The sequence below is a fragment of the Scyliorhinus canicula genome, chromosome 14 (assembly GCF_902713615.1).
Source record: "Scyliorhinus canicula chromosome 14, sScyCan1.1, whole genome shotgun sequence".
Taxonomy (NCBI): Eukaryota; Metazoa; Chordata; class Chondrichthyes; order Carcharhiniformes; family Scyliorhinidae; genus Scyliorhinus; species Scyliorhinus canicula.
In genome coordinates, this window is record NC_052159.1 from 146,084,666 (window position 1) to 146,104,733 (window position 20,068).

Genomic DNA, 20,068 nt, shown 5'->3' on the forward strand with positions numbered 1-20,068 from the left:
TCAGGGGAGAGTTCCAAAGACCCGCGACCTCTGAGTGAAACAAATTCACCTCACCTCCCTTCAAAATGGGCGACCCCCTTAAACAGTGACTGAGTTCATATCTTCAAATCAAGTGCTTGACTCGGCTATTGTATGGCTTATTCTGAGATTGGTGAATTATGTTTTAGTCCATCTCACACAGCGACGGTAAGAATTTCCCTTGGGTAAGTTCACGCAGGACGATATAATTGGTCTGAATAGTTCAGCATAGCTGCTGGGTGAAGTCACACCGATCAACTTGCAGGGACAAGATTCAAGTCCTTTTTATTTTCTTGGAGCTTTGTCAGTTTTAATGTAAAGCTGATGCAGTTTACTTATTGCAAATAAAGGCTGTGCCGTGACTTGATCTGCCTGTGGCTCTCTCTCTGGCAGATTGTGTCAATGCCTGGAGCTCTGTACCTTTGTATGTATAAGTTCAAACGCAGTTAACCATTTCTTCGTTGCCAAAGCTGCACAAAACCTGCAGGTGTTGCCTGGGTTTCTGACCTCAGCTGGAACCAAGTTCAAGAAAACCGCTCAGAACCACCCGGACCTCGCAGTTCTTGAACGTTTCCCCAAGAGGTGATTTTTAATATTGGGGTGGGCTGGTTTTCATTAGGCAGAGAAGGAGCCCACTCGATCAAATTGAATCTGCTTCCAACACCCATTTGGGCAGCCCATTCCACAGCATGACAACTCCATGAGTAAAAACCGTCTCTCGCCTCGCTCTCCCTTGACCTCTTTGCTGAAAGGAATCTAAATAATGCTTGTTTTAATCCATTAACACCCAGCGTATCACATCATCTATAGTTCCAGTAATCATTAGCAATTCAAAAGCACATTTTTCCACCCAATAGTTGCACTGATGAGAGAACTTCGATGACTAAGTCGCACTATTTTGATAGCCAGGTGACTCAATCAATTAAGCAATACTTTCAATTGATGTGTGAGTGGATTTACTGTTTTGCTCACTCAAAGTCTACTCGTTTGGACTCTTTGGTCATTTTTATTAACCCTTTGTGTGAAGATTATTGTACCATAAGCAAAGGGTCGCAGTGAGGTCTTTTCAATTTACGAGGAAGCAGGTTAGTGAACGCACCTTGGGCGGGATTCTCCGACCCCCGCCGGGTCGGAGAATCGCCCGGGGCCGGCGTCAATCCCGCCCCCGCCGTGTCCCGGATTCTCCGCTACCAGAGATTCGCCGCCTGCTCCCGCCGGTAAGGTAGGTGGTTTAATCCACGCCGGCGGGAGAGGGTTGACAGTGGCAGGACTTCGGCCCAGCGCGGGCCGGAGAATCGCCACGGGGGGCCCGCCGACCGGGGCGGCGCGATTCTCCGGCCCGCGCTGGGCCGAAGTCCCGCCGCTGTCAACCCTCTCCCGCCAGCGTGGATTAAACCACCTACCTTACCGGCGGGAGCAGGCGGCATGGGCAGGCGCCGGGATCCTGGGGGAGGACGCGGGGCGATCTAACCCCGGGGGGGTGTCCCACGGTGGCCTGGCCCGCGATTGGGGCCCACCAATCGGAGGGCAGGCCTGTGCCGTGGGGCACTCTTTTTCTTCCGCCTTCGCCATGGTCTTCACCATGGTGGAGGCGGAAGAGACCCCCTCCCCTGCGCATGCGCTGGGATTACGTCAGCAGCCGCTAACGCTCCGGCGAATGCGCGGACTTACGCCGGCCGGCGAAGTCCTTTCGGCCCTGGCTGGCGTGGCGCCAAAGGCCGTTCACGCCAGCCGGCGGAGCGGGAACCACTCCGGCGCGGGCCTAGCCCCTCAATGTGAGCTCAAATGGAGCTGTTTATCATGTCATACAAGTCTCTTTGACACACAGCAAAACAAGAGAGATCTTCAGCCGTGCCTACAACTGCAACATTTTGAGAGGTTGGCACGAGAGTGGCACTCTTACTGGGAAGGTAGAGGGTTTGAGCCCCACTCCTGACCCAAAGCACAAAACGTGACGTGCGGTGTAATGTGAGGGAGCGCTGCGTTACCACATTGCCTCGTCTTCAGATGAAGCACTTAACTCCAGTTTCCAATAAGCTGGACACTGAAAGGTCACTTGACACTAATGGAAAGGAGAGCAAGAAATTGTTTGTGTTTTGGCTAATATTCTCCATCACACACCTCCATCGAAAAGAGATTAACTGCCTGTTTATGTGAGATAGTTTTGTGATTGCTTCCAAACTATTCAATTTACAGCAAAGTAATTCATAACAAGACAACCGGCTTTGAGACAACTGTAAAGATGTGAAAAGACGCTGCATAAACAGGTTCCTTTCTTTGTCAAACCTAATTTATTCTCACCTGGTTGGCGCTCTTGTACGGAACCTGCTCAAGGTTAAACCTGGCTGTGTAAATTCTCATTGCAGATGGGATGCGTGTCCCGCAGGACATGGTTTTTTTTAGCATGCTGACATTTGTTGTCTTACTACCCAGGCTTCTGGCAATAAAAGTTTATTTCTATGGAATGTAGGCCTTGAGCTGATTCCCCAAGCAAGACCAATGAATTGACGTTATAGGCCTCCTTCATCCCTGCCCCCGAAATGAAAGGATAGGATTTGGAAACTGATGCCGACATTAACAGGAAGAAACATATTTAGGGTCACTGAAATGCAAAGGATTAACCAGGTTTGTTTCCGTGCCATTGTCGTGTTGCTATAGCCTCTGTTGCTGTGGTGACTTTTCCCCGCTTCACTTTACATTAAATTAAGCAATGCCTTGAACAAATTTAATACAACAGAAAACACAAAATGTGAGCATGTTTGATATTATTAAAGAAAGCCAGCAAGCGAGTCTGCAGGAAACGGCGACTTCTTTGTTTGACAGGGGAAATGCCATTTCTCATTCCCATGTTCATTGCAGACTAAAGTCCCTCTAGGATGGAACTTTCCAGCCATTCACACAGGCCGGAGCTTCCAGTCCGACCGATGGTGCATCCCTACTACACGGGATGCATTCAATGGGAAAACTCATTGACAACGGCAGATCCGGAATATCTCAATGGCGGGCTGCCTCCACTGCTGTGAAACGCACGGCGGGGAGCGTGAAAATTCTCGCCACTAGAGTACGTGGGATGAGATGAGTGAACTCATCAGTATCCAGCCTTGCAGTATAACAGTTTGACACATAAAGGGTTATGATGAGACTGAATGCAACGATGTCCTCACAATGATGTAAGAGAACACATGACCTGCACCTAGGGGGTCAGTGTTGTGTTGGATAGAGCTGTGTGCAGAAGCAAGCATGGAGGCAGCTCCTAGCCTGGACCTTTACTATACCTATCCATATAGCTTTGAATAAACATTCACTGTTGAACTACCTGAGACTACGAACGCCTATCAAACTATGCCTAACATCTTACAACAAACCTTACGTGGCTGCAGAGATAGATTGGGTCATCAGTTTTGCTTTTCGAATGCCAGATACCCTCGCAGATTCAGTGGCCGGTGTGGGCAGCTCTCACTCCCCATGTGGTCCAGAGTGCACTTTCTTCTGTTCCAATCTAATTAAACAGCATGGCCCAAGGATAGTAAAAACAAATTGTGCCTGTGTAGCACATTAACATGGTAAAGCATAAGACACTTCACAGCAGCATTAACCACCAAAATTCGATACCGGGAGGAGATATTAGGACAGGCGACCAAATGCTTGGACAAAGAGATAGGTTTTGAGGACCATCTTTGAGGAAACGTGGGGAGATCATCAGGGTGGGAATCTCGAGCGTTTAGGACCTAGGCAGCTGCAGGCATAACCGCCAATGGCAGAGCGAGGAAAATCAGGGAACAGCCTTCTACATATAACGGCTACTACAACGTATCACATGAATCTTCATTGAACACGACTTCAAGACAAGGCGTAGCATCGAATCATAAACTGATTTATTTATCATTCACCTGAGGAAGGAGCAGTGCTCCGAAACTCGTGTTTGAAACAAACCTGTTGGACTTTAACCTGGTGTTGTAAGACTTCTTACTGTGCTCACCCCAGTCCAACGCCGGCATCTCCACATCATGATTTATTTATGTCAAAATAGATGAACACTATATAGTTTTCACAATAAATATAACCAATTTCCTGATGCTCCTTCATTATGGAAAACAATCAAGATGTAAGTTACTATCAATATAAACATGCACTCACCGTTGTGAGTATGACGTGGTTCAGGTTTACATAACCAGCCTCCCACTGATGCACATTAAGCAACCGTGGTTGGGATTTAATTCAAACTGCTGGTTTGGTATTCTGGATAATCAGCGCTGGCTGCCTTGACAGTTAACCCTTTAATGAATTGAATTTAACATTAGACCATAGCATTGCCAGTTTCAAAATTCAGCTCAGGCAGCCAAGATTCAAGTTGCATTCGTGTGTGACCTAGACAGCAACTCAGAAGTTACTCAGCTTCACCACGGCAATATATCAGTCTTGAATGTCTGGGTGTCAGTTGCAAAACCTCATACATCACAGCTGCGTCTTCCTCTGAAATCCTTCTCCAAATTTACGCAACACGGCATCAGAAGAGTTGGGCACAAGGTGGGTAATCTTTGGTGATGCCCATTGCTGCTTCTTGGCCCCAATCTCATGTTAGCTCCCCCGCCACACCTCTCATCAAAATTGATCCAGGACACTGGCTGACCCTTTGCTGCCTACCGCACATTAAAAGAAAGCAAAGGGTGGCCCCCAATGAGCCTCCATGTTTTCCCGCTTGCCGTCTTTATCATTCCGAACCCAAGGGGTCATCGGCAGAAGGTTAGCAGTGGCCTGCAGGATAATGGGGCAAACTCATCAAGGGGCCTCCTAGCCAATAATTGCACTCAAATGAATGCAGTTGAGGATTTAGCATTTTCCTATCTGCCGGATCTGCGTGGGAAACCCATCGGGTCAGGTGGGGCGGGGGACTCGTAATGGGTTTGACGCCCAGCGCAGGATCAATATTTTGACCAACACCCGATTCAATGGGCCATTCCAAATCGCGCCACTTGCTAATGTACCCACGGAATATCCCCCCCCCCGCCCCACAATGAATTTTTATATTGGTTCAGACATCTGACCTCTATGTGGTCATAGCCCATCCCACGTGTCCAAGAAGATATTCCAGAGGATCTCCTGAAGTTCCCCCCAAAAAAAGACTGTACAGGAATTGCCTGAGAAACGTCCATTCAGCATTGGCTCTGCACTGGGAATCATCCCATATTCTGATTTAAATCAGAGGCTTTGGATGATTTTGACTCCCTTAACAGAACAGTTGCCCATGCAAAGTTAGAAGAATTAAAACCACCTCTAAGTCTTTGGTAACTATAGTACTGAGACAGCCGTCCTCTCCCCATCGCCCCCCTTTCCCTGAACCCTCACTATGGGCAGGATTTACCGAACACCCCGCCGTGTGTTTTTCGGCGAGGGAGGCGGCCCTCCAGCGGGATCTACCGGTCCAACTGTTGTCAACGGGATTTCCCATTGACAGCACCCCTCTTCGCCAGGAAACCCGTGTGCGGGCATGGGATCGGAGATTCCCGCCGGCGTGAGCAGCCGGTAAATCCCACCCTTTGGGCTGGATTCACCGCTCCCCGACACCGAAATCGCGTTCGGCGACAGGGCGGAGAATCTGTTTTGCCGCCAATTTCGGCAGCGGCGACGTTTTTTGTATTCTCCGCCCCCTGAAATGCGGCATACTCTAGGAGTGCGCCGAGCCGAGTATCTGTCACCTCGGGCCATTGCCTGAGGCCTGCCTCGTGATGCTCCGTCCCAGACCGGCCGAATTCCCGACGCCATGGCTTATGTGTGCTCACACCTTCCAGGAACCTCGCGTGGCGGCTGCGCTCTCAGTCCGGCGCCGCCACAGTCGGGGGAGGGCCAATCCCTGGGCGGGGGGGGGGGGCTTCATTCGGGGCTGGGGGCACTGTGGGTGAGCAGTCCAAGGCGCATGAACGGCCGAGAGGGAGGGGCACTACTTTTCCGGTCGGGGTCCGTGGGCTGAGTCAGCCATGAAACACGGTGTGGCCGCTGCAGGCCGCCGCCTTGCGCATGCGCGGCTACGGAACCGGAAATGCTCAGGGCCGTATCGGCAGCTCGACGCTGTCTCCCTGCTAGCCCCCAGCAAAATGGTGAATCGCTGGCTGTTTTGCGCCAGTATTCCTGGCGTTAAAGACCACCGTTTTCACGCCGGCATGGGGTCTTAGTCTCCAAAACGGAGGATCCAGCCCCTGTATCTCTCAACAACCCTCCTGACCTCTTGCTGCGCACCCAAATTCATAACTACCTAATCTCCTGACCTGTCCTACACCCCTGCACCAACCCCCAGCCCCACCCTGACCCTAATCACTTTATCTTATACACCTGCTTTCTCCACGACTTCTCAAAATAGTTTTTAAACTCAGGGACCTTTAAACGTACCTGTTTTAAGGCATGTAGTGACAGGAAAAGAGAGCATGGCTTCACATCCCTCGATACAGTTGCTCAGTAATGAATGGCACAGGAACCTGTTGCCCAGCACATTTCTCACTGGGCCTGGGTCGGAATGCCGGTCGAGGAAGATTCAGTTCCTCAGTAAGGTAAGTAGGAAGGGACAGAGCAATAACCCATTTGGGATTACCACTCCTTGCAAGTTCTGGCCCAGAATCTGCTTACAAATCTCCCTGGTTGCCTGAAACTGTGAATTTTTCTCTTCCAACAGCCCCCCCACCCCCGTTATTGATCGTTTGTTTTGGCCAACTTGGCTCTCTGGGTGACCCCTCAAGATATCCTTGAACTGGATTCATTTGGTAGGCTGGTCACGAAGAATTTCCTTGAAAATAATAATAATCCTTATTAGTGTCACAAGTAGGCTTTCATTAACACTACAATAAAGTTGCTGTGAAAAGCCCCTCGTCGCCACATTCCGTCGCCTGTTCCGGGAGTACACGGAGGGAGAATTCAGAATGTCTACTTCACCTAACAGCGCGTCTTTCGGGACTTGTGGGAGGAAACCGGAGTACCCGGAGGAAACCCACGCAGACACGGGGAGAACCTGCAGACTTCGCACAGAAAGTGACCCAAGCCGGGAATCGAAGTTAGGTCCCTTGTGCTGTGAAGCAACAGTGCTAACCAGTGTGCCGCCCTGATAATAACATTAGAAAAGATTTCTCCTGAGACAGGGTTGCAGCAAGAGTTATCAATATCCTCAATTGGCAGAAAGGACAATTCAGGGTCCCAGAGCAGTTCATGACTTTCTAGGAGCAGGGAAGAAGAAGAAAAATGCTCACTCAAAGCAACTTTCATTTTCCATAAATAAAATCGTGCCTTCTACAATCTGAAACTTTCACCCTGATACATCATATAGAATTTACAGCACAGATGTGGGCTGTTCAGCCCAGCTGATCTGTGCTACAATTGATGCTCCACATGAACCTCCTCCCAACCTACTTCATTCCACCCTATCGATAAATGTTTCCATTCCTTTCTCCCTCATGTATCTATCCACTTCCCCATTAAGTGCATCCGCGTTGCGACTGGGACCAATTTCTAAGTGATTTGCCGCTTGCTACCTGCACACTTGTCCTCTCCAAAGGTAGAAAATACCACTTTCTGATTCATACTAATAATAAGTAAATTTATCTAGAGGGATTATAATTACCTAGAAGCCTATGGCGTGTCGCAGGATGAAATAATGAAGTGTTTAATTGACACTGTTTTAAGATGTCGCAATAATGAAATAACTGGATTCTCAAGTTTTTTTTTGATCGCGACCCCTTCAAGGAGGAACACAGAAATGTATTTTTGGAGTAGGGGATCTAGGAAGTGAAGCTATGGGGACATAGCACCAGACTAAGACGTTTTTGAGCAAAAAGCTTTCAAATACAAGATGGGCTATTTTGATCAGCAGACATTTCCTCCTGGTCTGTTTCTTGCAAATCCACAAAAGCTTTGACAAGGCAGAATCAGATACGCTCTATGACTGTCTCCACATCTTGTTTGACCTGCAAATCAAATTCCCTTCTTGCAAGCCCTCCCTATAACTCTTTCCCTTACTCCAGCAATCCCCTCCAGTTTGGAGCATAAGTACAAGGCGTTGTGAGTCTTACACTCAACAGTTGGACAATAACCACATTGCTCTATTTTGCCAAAGTCATTAGTTAAACAAAAACTCATCATGTGAAGCAGAATAGAACAGTTTTCAGGCACGTCTCAATGAATTGATCCAGTTTCTGCTTGAAGGTTCAGGTGTGGACTGTGCTCTTCTTGAACTTTCTGCAACCATTTGGTTTATCATAAAAATGCTTTAAAATAACGAAGTCGTGCATAATGGCTACATTACAGTATATATTTTATGACCATTATGACTTTTTATGAATCTGAATACTCACTGACAGAAGTAAGGTTTGTAATATTGCAAAGAGACATAAAGAAAAGACACACCAGGTACAAGGAAATAATTTAAGTGCCAGTGATCATCTTTTCAATCACAGGTCTAGAAATGTGAAAAAAATGAAATGAAATGAAAATCGCTTATTGTCACGAGTAGGCTTCAAATGAAATTACTGTGAAAAGCCCCTAGTCGCCACATTCCGGCGCCTGTCCGGGGAGGCTGGTACGGGAATCGAACCGTGCTGCTGGCCTGCTTGGTCTGCTTTAAAAGCCAGCGATTTAGCTGAGTGAGCTAAACCAGCCCCTTGAATTTGAATGTGAGCCTTGAATTTGTGAAAGTTCTCAGGCGGATCGCTAGCAAGTCATGATCTCCAGGAGATAAGAAGCTACTGATCTGAAGGGTCATTTGGAACGATGACAACCAGCTATCTAATTGACATCAAAATTGGTTGTTCACAGAGCAGGTCAGGACTTGCTGTAAGACCTGCTCCCTTCAATTGCAAAATACTTGAAAGTGAAATTTACTCATCTTGCATCCCTCTGCAGCCCGGGCATAATCGCACTGACTTTGGATCCAGGCTGCGGGGTGTATTGAAACCCTTGCTCATGAAAAATGGCATTCGCCCAGCTTGCCCAATTTGCCCTGCTAATTGCACCACTAAATTGAAGATATTGAGCCTTTTTCAAGGTTTGCTCACCCTTCCTCAATCACCGCTAGAACAAAGAACAAAGAAAAGTACAGCACAAGAACAGGCCCTTCGGCCCTCCAAGCCTGCGGCGACCATGCTGCCCATCTAAACTAAAATCTTCTGCACCTCCGGGATCAGTATCCCTCTATTCCGATCCTATTCATGCATTTGTCGAGATGCCCCTTAAACGTCACTATCGTCCCTGCTTCCACCACCTCCACCCGCAGCGAGTTCCAGGCACCCACTACCCTCTGTGTAAAATACTTGCCTCGTACATCTCGAAACCTTACCCCTCGCACCTTAAACCTATGACCCCTAGTAATTGACCCCTCTACCCTGGGAAAAAGTCTCTGACTATCCACTTTGTCTATGCCCCTCATAAACTTGTAGACCTCTATTAGGTCGCCCCTCAACCTTCTTCATTCCAGTGAGAACAAACCGAGTTTATTCAACCGCTCCTCATAGCTAATGCCCTCCATACCATGCAACACCCTGGTAAATCTCTTCTGCACCTTCTCTAAAGCCTCCACATCCTTCTGGTAGTGTGGCGACCAGAATTGAACACTATACTCCAAGTGTGGCCTAACTAAGGTTCTATACAGCTGCAACATGACTTGCCAATTTTTATACTCAATGCCCCGGTCAACTAGGCAAGCATGCCATATGCCTTCTTGACTTCCTTCTCCACCTGTGTTGCCCCTTTCAGTGACCTGTGGACCTGTACACCAAGATCTTTCTGACTGTCAATACTCTTGAGGGTTCTACCATTCACTGTATATTCCCTACCTGTATTAGACCTTCCAAGATGCATCACCACACATTTATCCAAATTAAACTCCATCTGCCATCTCTCCGCCCAAGTCTCCAAACAATCTAAATCCTGCTGTATCCTCTGACAGTCCTCATCGCTACCCGCAATTCCACCAACCTTTGTCGTCCGCAAACTTACTAATCAGACCAGTTACATTTTCCTCCAAATCATTTATATATACTGCGAACAGCAAAGGTCCCAGCACTGATCCCTGTGGAACACCACTAGTCACAGCCCTCCAATCAGAAAAGCACCCTTCCATTGCTACTCTCTGCCTTCTATGACCTAGCCAGTTTACTGGCGGGTGAAAGTAGAACTAGGGGAAATAGACTCAAAATAAGGGGAAGTAGATTTAGGACTGAGTTTAGGAGGAACTTATTCACCCAAAGGGTTGTGAATCTATGTTCAGTTGAGGATCCTTCATTAAATGTTTTTAAGGTAAAGATAGATAGTTTTTTGAAGAATATAGGGATTAAGGGTTATGGTGTTCGGGCCGGAAAGTGGAGCTGAGTCCACAAAAGATCAGCCATGATCTCATTGAATGGCGGAGCAGGCTCGGGGGGCCAGATGGCCTACTCCTGCTCCTAGTTCTTATGTTCTTATGTATCCACCTTGCCAGCTCACCTCTGATCCCGTGTGACTTCACCTTTTGTACCAGTCTGCCATGAGGGAATTAGGTCCACTGACTCTGCTGCTGGATCAAGATTCTTTTAATGATCACCATGTGCTGTGATGCAGCCCTTTATAAGCTGAACAGTTGATTTTCCTCCCTCTCTGTGCCTCCATATCTTCTATAGAGCACCTTTGGAGATTTTCAACTGTATTACCGAAGTCGTCAGTTTTGACGCCTCTGACAGGTCAGACGCAAACATCGATAAAGTTGGTTGTCAGAGGCATGGCAGTCCCTCACAGCTGCTGCCATGACGTATGGTTGGTTGTGACTGGTTCAGGAATGATTGCTGAGATTTTGTATATCTGAGCTATAACTGGTTTATTGGATGAACAGAATTGCGTGCAGATATACATGACTCGCTGTTACTTAGCCTAAGGCATTGTTTCCCTCTCCCCTCTTGGTCATGTGCGTCTCACATCATGTGGGCGGTACTGTTCCTGCAGCCTCACACATTAACCCTTTCAACCCCAAACACCCTAAATACTACAGTAAATCTTCCTGAGACCTCCAAGAGTGAAAAGCATTGAAGAGATATCAGTGCTGATCAATTGACTGGTCAATTAATTAATTAACGTGTGCCAAACTGAATCAGTGGCGAGCAGGAGTGAAGAAGAGATAAACTAGCAAAAAGAAGCAGAATAAATTACACAAGGTAACTGTGTTCCCAAAAAATATATTAATAAATGAATGCTGCAAGAGGTTCCTTCTCCCTGTTGCATGAATTAAATTAGTCTTTTGGATTACCAACCATTCACTCCATAATTCTTAAACGCCTCTCCAGTGTCTCCCCCACCTTAACTCTTTCCAAGTGAAATGAACACCTGGATTACCTTGTCACCAAGATTGAGATAATTCTCCCAGCTGCCTCTCCCCTCCCCTCCCCTCCCTCTATCCAGTGGCTATTGAATCACATGTCTGTTTAACATGCCCTCAGAAAGAAAAGGTTTGAGAACCCCTGTTCAGTCGATCTGGGCCAGAATTCTCTCGCCGTTCCCCGAAGGCGGGATTCTCTAATCCCACCAGACTACGCATTTCCCAACAGCGTAGGCGGCACGGTAGCACTGTGGCTTCACAGCGCCAGAATCCCAGGTTCGATTCCCGGCTTGGGTCATTGTCTGTGCGGAGTCTGCACGTTCTCCCCGTGTCTGTGTGGGTTTCCTCCGGGTGCTCGGCTTTCCTCCCACTGCTTGTTAGGTGAATTGGACATGCTGAATTCTCCCTCTGTGTAACCGAACAGGCGCCATAGTGTGGCGAGCAGGGCTTTTTCACAGTAACTTCATTGCAGTGTTAATGTAAGCCTACTTGTGACAATATAAATAATAAAGGACTCAATCGGAATTCCCTTTGGCAGCGACGGGAGCAAAGAATCCGGCCACCAGCGAACGGCAGGCCACCGGGAAGCACGCGGCTAGGAGGCCGGGAATCCCGCTGCTGTATTCTGGATTAAGAATTGTAGCAGCATTTAGTGATAAATTAGTTGGCAACCCTTTTGAAAATGAAGCATGATTGTTTTCATCGACATTGTAATCGGACAGCATCGATTGAAGATAATTGACAGAAGAGTCGGCAGGGGAGGATATTTTTTTATTTGAAACACAACAACTTGTTATCCTCTGGGAGACCTGCCTGAAAGAGTGGTGGAAGAGAATTCAATCCCGTTTGATTTGATCAGATTTTATAGTGATGTTCAGAATCATGGGGAGTCTGGATAGTGTCGATAGGGACAAACTGTCCCCATTGGTGGAAGGATCAAGAACCAGAGGGCACAGATTTTAGGTGATTGGCAAAAGAGCCAATCTTGACATGAGGGGCAATTTCTTTGCGTAGCTAGTGGTTAGGATCTGGAACGCACTGACCGAGAGTGTGGTGGGGGCTGATTCAATCAAAGCTTTCAAAAGAGATTTGGGTCATTGCCTGAAGACGAAAGATATGCAGGTCTATGGGGAGAAGGTGGAGGAGTGAAACTAGGCGAATTGCTCTTACAGAGAGCCAGCATAGGCAGGATGGGCCAAATGGCCTCTTTCTGTAGCATTCAATCGGGATAAATACTTGGAAAAATGTAGAAGCTATGAGGAAACAATAGGGGAGCAGGACTGATTTTAAAGCTCTTTAAAAGAGCTGGCACACTTATGATGGTCCGAATGGCCTTCCTTCTATGAGTTTCTTTCTCTGATATATTCTGATAATGATTTTGATATCAGAATTACTGGATTGTTTTTTTACTTTGCAGTGGGATGGTCTTCACCAGTGACAAGAGGATGTTGTTCAATTGAACTGTGTGTTTATGAAAATTGCTTCCACCTCGATAGACATAGACAGTTCCAGAAAAATGTTCCCATTAATTTTAATTTGCCTCTTTTTATTGCTTACGTTTAGGTGAGAAACCTTACAAATGCACATGGGAAGGCTGTACGTGGAAATTTGCTCGCTCGGATGAACTCACGAGGCACTACCGCAAGCACACGGGTGTAAAACCCTTCAAGTGTGCAGACTGTGACCGCAGTTTCTCACGCTCTGATCATCTGGCGCTGCATCGCCGGAGACACATGCTGGTTTGAAAGTGTTTTGAAGAACCGTGGAGCACCAGAGCAGGATCTCTTCCAAATCCCTCCCCTGAATTCAGCTGGGCTGAATTATCAAGAGTATTGATGGAGGAGACATCTCCAATCGTTCAAAAGGAGAAAAAGGATAAAGAACACTCTAATCTTTCCCACTGCTGACAGTCAAAACCAGCTGTCGGTGATTTAGCAATTATATTGTTTCAGTTTGGCCTGTGTTCTTCTCCAAGGCTATTCATAATGAGTTGGTGCATTTTTTTTTTAATAGTTCTCATTTTAAATCAATTTGTCTTTACTACAATTCTTCAGCTACTGGATGAAACTATAGCAATGGGGGCGGTATTTAGGGGTGAGTGTTAGTTCAGAACTTAGTTTAACCCATCATTTCTAGTCCCACTTTTTCCTGTACTAGTTCAGAAAGCTCTGCCTTGTACTGACCTCAACGCAGCAACAGAGTATACTTTCCTTGCCCTAAAGAGCCGGTGCATGGAGGATAACATGGTCCGTACCTGATGAAGTGAATTGTACGTCAGTGCCAGTGTCTTGGATCACGATGGACACGTCGCTATGCTGCAGCAGAATCAATCAAAACCCCTCCCTTTGTTGAACAATTACTTCAGCTGCAGCCATCTCTACTGGCTCACAGAAATACACTGGGGGTGGGGTGGGAGAGGGGGGGGTGGCAATAGAGAGGCAGTACAGCTTCGGTAATTTGTTGTACACCACAGTACGCTATAACTTGGTGCTTACGCTTTTCCAGCGATCCTGCATGACTGCACTCACCGGGATTTGTGCATTTCTCACTGTAGCCACATTAGTCCAGTTTTTCTTTCCGATAAGTTACGTAGGGGTTTATCACATAGTGTCAAAGAAGAATGTGAACAAACTCTGTGCACATTAGGAATGTGGTTTTTTTTTTGTGAGACGATGTTAGAAGCCTGTGGGTCTATTCTAGTTTTTAATCACATTCGATGGGCTATCGTAAATACCTGACACCTTATTTTGTTTCAATCGTAATTCCATCAGAAAATAGCATCTGGTAGAATGATGACATAAAAATGGAGCTAACAATGGCTCAATATTATTCAAAAGCAATTTAGTATTAAGTGCAGTGTTTCGCAGGCCTCCAATAATAACAGTATGGGCAGCATATAGCGGGATTCTTAATCTACACGTAGAATCCAAGTCTTTCTATTTGTTCGACTTTGGTTGATGCTGTGGTGTGATGATCTCCTACCAGGTTATCGGTCATGACTGTAGCATTCGAACCACACAGAATTGTGCATAATTTCCCTTCTGTTGGTTTCCGGCACCGTCCAGCGGAACACACAATACTCAACACGAAACGCAAGGTGAAAATAGGAAGAGGTTCTGCTGATGATAGGCAGCGGTGACGGGAAGAAATGAGAATTTCATTAGTTAGCTGAAGATTACCAGTGAAGGATTTTCTACCACTTCTCCAGAGCTTCAGTCATTACTAAGAGTTTTTATATTGCAATGTATTATTGTACAGAATAGAAGTGCATGAATTAGATTCCTTTTTACTTAACAGGGAAACAGCCAACAATAATTTGTTAGTTAAGTAAGAGCTAAGGTCTATTTTGCTGGGTTTCAGTGAATGATAATGTCTCTTGCGTGGAGTACGCTTCTTTAAGCAATCACTGTCTTAATCACAGGCACAGTTAAACTCTTTCACCTCGCTTTTGAGGGAAACCATACGAGTTTTCTATGAGTGTTTATCCATATTTTCTTGACTGGTTCAAAACTACTTTTCAAAGTCAGATGTACAGTAGATGACAGCTCATTCCACTCATCTGCTTGAGACAGCAATATTTGTAGGGGAAAAAAAAAAATCAAAAAAGACTGATAAACACAGCGCAGAGCTGTACTTATTGGTATTTGAAGCCTGCCAGTAGCATCTTCTAACCCGATTAATGTGACGTTTTATCACATGAAGAAGAAAGAAAGGGAGAGTGGGCGGTCTCTTTCTTCTGATATGCTGATTTCTACTTGTCTTCTCGTCGAGGCAACATGCTTGTACAAATGTGAAATTGGAATACTAATAGTACCGAGTTCATTCTTGTGTTGCACAAATTGTCAATAACGTTGAAAGTATTAAACCCCCTCCCCCCCCCCCCCCCCCCCCCCCACCCCCACCCTCACCCCCTCACAGGGCAGTATTCTTTGAGGAGTAAACAGTTGGCCTTCATAGAACCTGACTTCAGAACAGACTGAGTCATTCGCTTTGGCATCTTTATTCTCTCTCTCTCTCTCTCTCTCTCCCCAAACTCCACAGGTTGCCTCAATGGCAGCCGATCTTGCGAAACTGTGAAAATACCCACTCTGCGTAATTTCGTAATGTACCTTAATTAAACTGTTAAGTGTTTTATGAAACGTGGGTCGACCTCGCAATCTGAACTTACTAACAAAACATTTTGTGCAGAGAAAACAAAAAAAGATCCGTGAAAGCCAAGATTGGACGCTGCGGCTTAACGTCCAGGACTTGGAAGTACGATTTCTTGAAGGTGGATACTGCCCTTAAAAGTGACCAGCTCCTTTCGAAAGGCACAAAGACACACAACGTCTTGCACTTTGAATTAGCCTCAGTTAAGAAGAAAAAAAAAAGATTTATACAGGGATTATCATCCGAGCTCTCAAAAACCATTCTGATATTTTACTGTACTAGTTAGGACATCTATTTTAAATATAATGTATTATATGTGAAAGTTCAAAGTATTTTGAGAGTCATAGTTTTACATAGACTGTAAATAGCTTTGGGGGGAAAACTAAATTGGAAGGCTTTTCTCACTTTTAGTTCTAAGGTGTACCCAGTGAATTTTGCAAATAAATGATACAAATTGGCTGATTTATGAAAGGACTTGCATAAATCCTGCAATAGTTTTTAAACCCCAGTGGTTTCTTCTTTAGGAGTGGACCCCATTTTATGAATCTCCTGAAGAAGATTTCCCCTTTTCTCGGTCTTTGTACACTATTTAGTTCAGGCAATAAGTATGTGACACGTTTATTAACATTTATGTAAGTGTTGTTCTTGTATTTATGTACAATGTATGTATTGTAAATATATCCAGAGCTTTTCATCTTACTGTAAAATGATGGTATCACCCAGAAACGTAAAGGGAGTCCCTGTAATGAAATCCTGTGCGAGGACGTTCTGTTTCGCCCCCCGTCTGAAAGACTAAAATGAACAAGTGTTTAGTTTTCCATGTGTCCCGAAAATTCTCCGTCAGTGCTTTGCGTTTCTGTATTCAACTTTCATATGAGCTGAGCTGTGAATTGAAGAAATATAGTACACATCCTTAAACGTATGCATTTGTAATTACCTGAAATATGAATGGAGGCATGAAGGTTAAATAAAGTTGCTTTTGTATGTAACAAATCCAATTAACTCTTGGGAGTGTCAGAGCAAACAGCAGGAATGTTGGAAGATTTGTGTTCCTTTTCCTTTATTCCTTCATGGGATCTGGACATCGTTGGCAAGGTCAGCATTTGGTGCCCTTATTGCCCTTGGTTGAGTGGTTAGCTCAGCCATATTTCAAGGGACGGATAACAGTCAATCACAACACCGTCAGTCTGGAGCCACAGGTAGGCCAGACTGAGTAAAGATGGCAGATTCCCAGGGGCGGCACAGTGGTTAGCACTGCTGCCTCACGGCGCCGAGGACCTGCGCGCGATCCCGGCACCGGGTCACTGTCTGTGTGGATTTTTCACATTCTCCTCATGTCCGCATGGGTCTAGCCCCCACAATCCAAAGATGTGCCTGGTCGGTGAATTGGCCACGATAAATTGCCCCTTAATTGGAAAAAAAGTCATTTCTAAAGAATTTTTTAAAAGGACGTTGGTGAATCAGGTGGGTTTTTACAATCATCAGTGTTCACCATGACTGAATAAGGCAGACTCTCATCTAATTCCCAGAACAGGTTGCTGGTCTGTTGCCGGGGGCTTTTGGCTGGAAGGGCCCCATTCTACATCAAGCCTGGCTGACCAGGAGTCTCTCCCACTCTTACCACCAGCCATTGACGTGTTCGGAAGGATTTGCAGGTTTACGCACAATCTGTTTGGCCACCTTGTGAATGCATCTTGACTATCTTTATATTCCAGATTCATTGATTGAATTAAAATTTCACCAACTGCTAGAGCATGAGCCTGGGTCTCTGGATTACTTACCCGATGTGAGATTAAATTTACATATCAGAAGCACAAATGTGCAACTAGCAAATTCTAATTAACTTAAACTTTTTTTAAATATTCATCCTTGCTTTGGAGAATAGTAAATGTGCTATCTCCTCTTTGTGTTCCAGCGAAGGGTAAGTTGCTAACGGTGTATTGTATTCTTTCTATAATAGGGAAGCGGTTTAAATAATGTTGAAGTTTCAAAAATTTGGATATTCCAGAAGGGGGCCTAACACAAATGGTAATAATGATCCAGAGTGCATCGTGCATCTAAGAGATTTTTTTTTAAAACATTCTGCTTCATATTAAACATCCTTGTTATCTACAGTATCTTTTCTACATCTTTGGGGTATCATAGTTGGTGTCGACATCATAATGGTGATCTGCACAGAGAAAAGCTTAGATCAATGTAATCAGGTTCTGCTAATGTATGTAAATCAATAATTTTATTTGTATTGCACCTTTAACATTGGGAAGGGTTTTATTGCCTTTCCCGCCAGAGGGGATTTTCCAAACATCTGTAGCCTGGGATCCAGTGTCGATACCAGGTGGGTGTCATGCCGACAACACCCACCACCTCCACAGTGGTACTATCATTCAATAAAGCTTATGACATCTGATTGGCTGGCAGCTCTCACTGGGCCGGTCCTATGTCCCCCTACTGGGTCCTTGAACCTGGGGAATGCTGGCCTTTGAAGTGCCTGAGTGGCACAAGACTTCCCCAAATGAAGCAATGTGGGATTCATGCCAGCTCCCCTGCCAGCAATCAAGATCTCTGTTAACTTAACAAGATTCTGCCGATTCATCATGTTTCTCTTCACAGCAGCTGCCTGCCCTGTCGAGTATTTCCAACATTTTCTGTTTTTATTGTAGTGACCTGTGGTACAAAGGAACAAGGGAAAAAAAGAACAATGTAAGACGAGAGCAGCCTAGATATGCAGTGCAGAAAAATATTTCTTCCAGACCTTTTAACCGGAGACATAGGCTAGAGTAAATTTGATTTCAGCGCAGAAGGCAATTAGATATATTTATCGCATGGAATCAGGCCATTTGGCCCAGCTGGGTCATGCCCCACACAAGCTTCCTGCATCCCACACTCGCTCATCAAATATTATCAGAATATCCTCCTATTCTTTTGTCTTGTGTTTATCTAGTGCCACTCCCCCCAGCCCCCTGAAATACATTTGTGCAATTTGTTTCAACTATTACCCAAGGTAAACAAATTCTGACTAAAGTTGTTTCTTTGACATTCCTTAATGCCTTTATAAAGGCGCCCATCATATATTGAGGATTGGTCGGTGTTGACAGGACATCGCACACCATCAGGTTTTTTGGGGTCTGGGGAAAAGAGAAAGGGAACAGTGCCTTGACTTCAAATAGGCCAGAGAAGGGGAACCGAGCAGCTGCTTGCCACTGAGGGTGGGGGGCAAAGTGCCGGGTGGTGGGGGGGAGGGGGTGTGGGTCGTCATGCTCCCCTGGACAATATCCCTCAGTCAAAAATCAGAAAAACAGGTTATCTGGTCATTATTTTGTTACTGGCCCCTGGAGCTTGTGCAACATAAATTGTCTGCCGTGATTCCTACAATGCAAATAGTGACTGATCCTCAAAGATGAGCTACGAAGCACTTTGGGACGTTCTACGGTTGTGAGTTCATTGGGAGTCAGTCAGAAGACAGCATTTGAAAAAGGAAACGTCGCATTGGAGTCGAAACGTTAGCTCTATGCCTCTCTCCACAGATGCTGCCAGACCTGCTGAGTTTTTAATCCAGCGTTTTCTGCTTTTATTTCAGATTTCTGGCATGTGCAGTATTTTTTTCTTTTATTTAAATGAAAGGATTGGAGACGGATCAATTATCCGGAAGGCTGTCTGAATGAGCTAACCTCATGCAACAAATTCTGTCACATGAACAAATATAGCACGGTAACAACAGAGCGGGGACCTCTAAGATAGGAAAACAATGAACTAAGCAAGTAAACAAAGTATAAGTCCTCCTTAAGCAAATATTGTGTTTCACGGAAAGATAACAGGGAAATGTTCTTGCTCAAACTCCAACAAAAATATCAGGAGTAAGGACACAGGCACGCACAAAACCTGTTCCAGCTTGATGAAAGCCTCGAGTCCAAGCTCTATTGCAACAGAATCTACCATAGTTATCGGTTACTGTAAAGAAAAATCTTGTGCTTTGCCAGCATGGCGAGGAAACAATCATCCATAGCTAATGCTTCCTCGCAAGCTGCCTTCATTCTGAATAATGCTCGGCCTCAAGTGTCGAGAGGAACTCCAAAGTAGGGAGAAGCTCACTCCCCATCCTGTTAACTTATTAACCATTACTGGCGAATTGCATTTAAAATAAAGCAATATAAATGATGGAAGAAGTTGGCAAAGGGGACACTTTCATGATCAGGCCGGTAATCGTTTTTTTTTTTAAATGCCTCATATCCGGCTCAGGGAAGTGTAGTCAAGGTTACGGGGATGGTCAACCCTTCTGGTTTCTGTAGGGTTGGTTAATTTAAATAATATGCCCGCACATCTGTTTCTCAGGTTCACAAGGAGTTCTGAGTCACTGGGGATCGAGGAGCACGGAGATAGAAGCTGAAGTGAAGATGGCTGGATCGAAGGCCGGTTGGAATAGATCTGCTCAGAGAATTAGCCATGTGCTGGCAAAGGGGAAGCTTCCCAATAACAGCAGGCACAGAGGAGGCAGGAGATTAGATGTAACGACCCTCAGGTGCAGGTAGAAAATATTTATTCATTCACAGGATGTTTGTCGCCCATCCCCAATAGTCCTTGAGA

General features: G+C 45.6%; 1 protein-coding gene across 3 annotated transcripts in view; it reads left to right on the top strand.

Moving 5' to 3' along the window:
- The window catches only part of LOC119977810 (Krueppel-like factor 12), a 283,688-nt gene extending 269,259 nt beyond the window's left edge, over positions 1–14,429 (top strand). For all 3 annotated transcript variants that reach the window (XM_038819035.1, XM_038819033.1, XM_038819034.1), the window contains one exon: positions 12,902–14,429. In XM_038819035.1, coding sequence (XP_038674963.1) covers positions 12,902–13,083 — 182 coding nt within the window. In that variant the 3' untranslated portion in view covers positions 13,084–14,429. The remainder of the gene's footprint in view (positions 1–12,901) is intronic.
- The last annotated feature ends 5,639 nt before the right edge of the window (positions 14,430–20,068 follow it).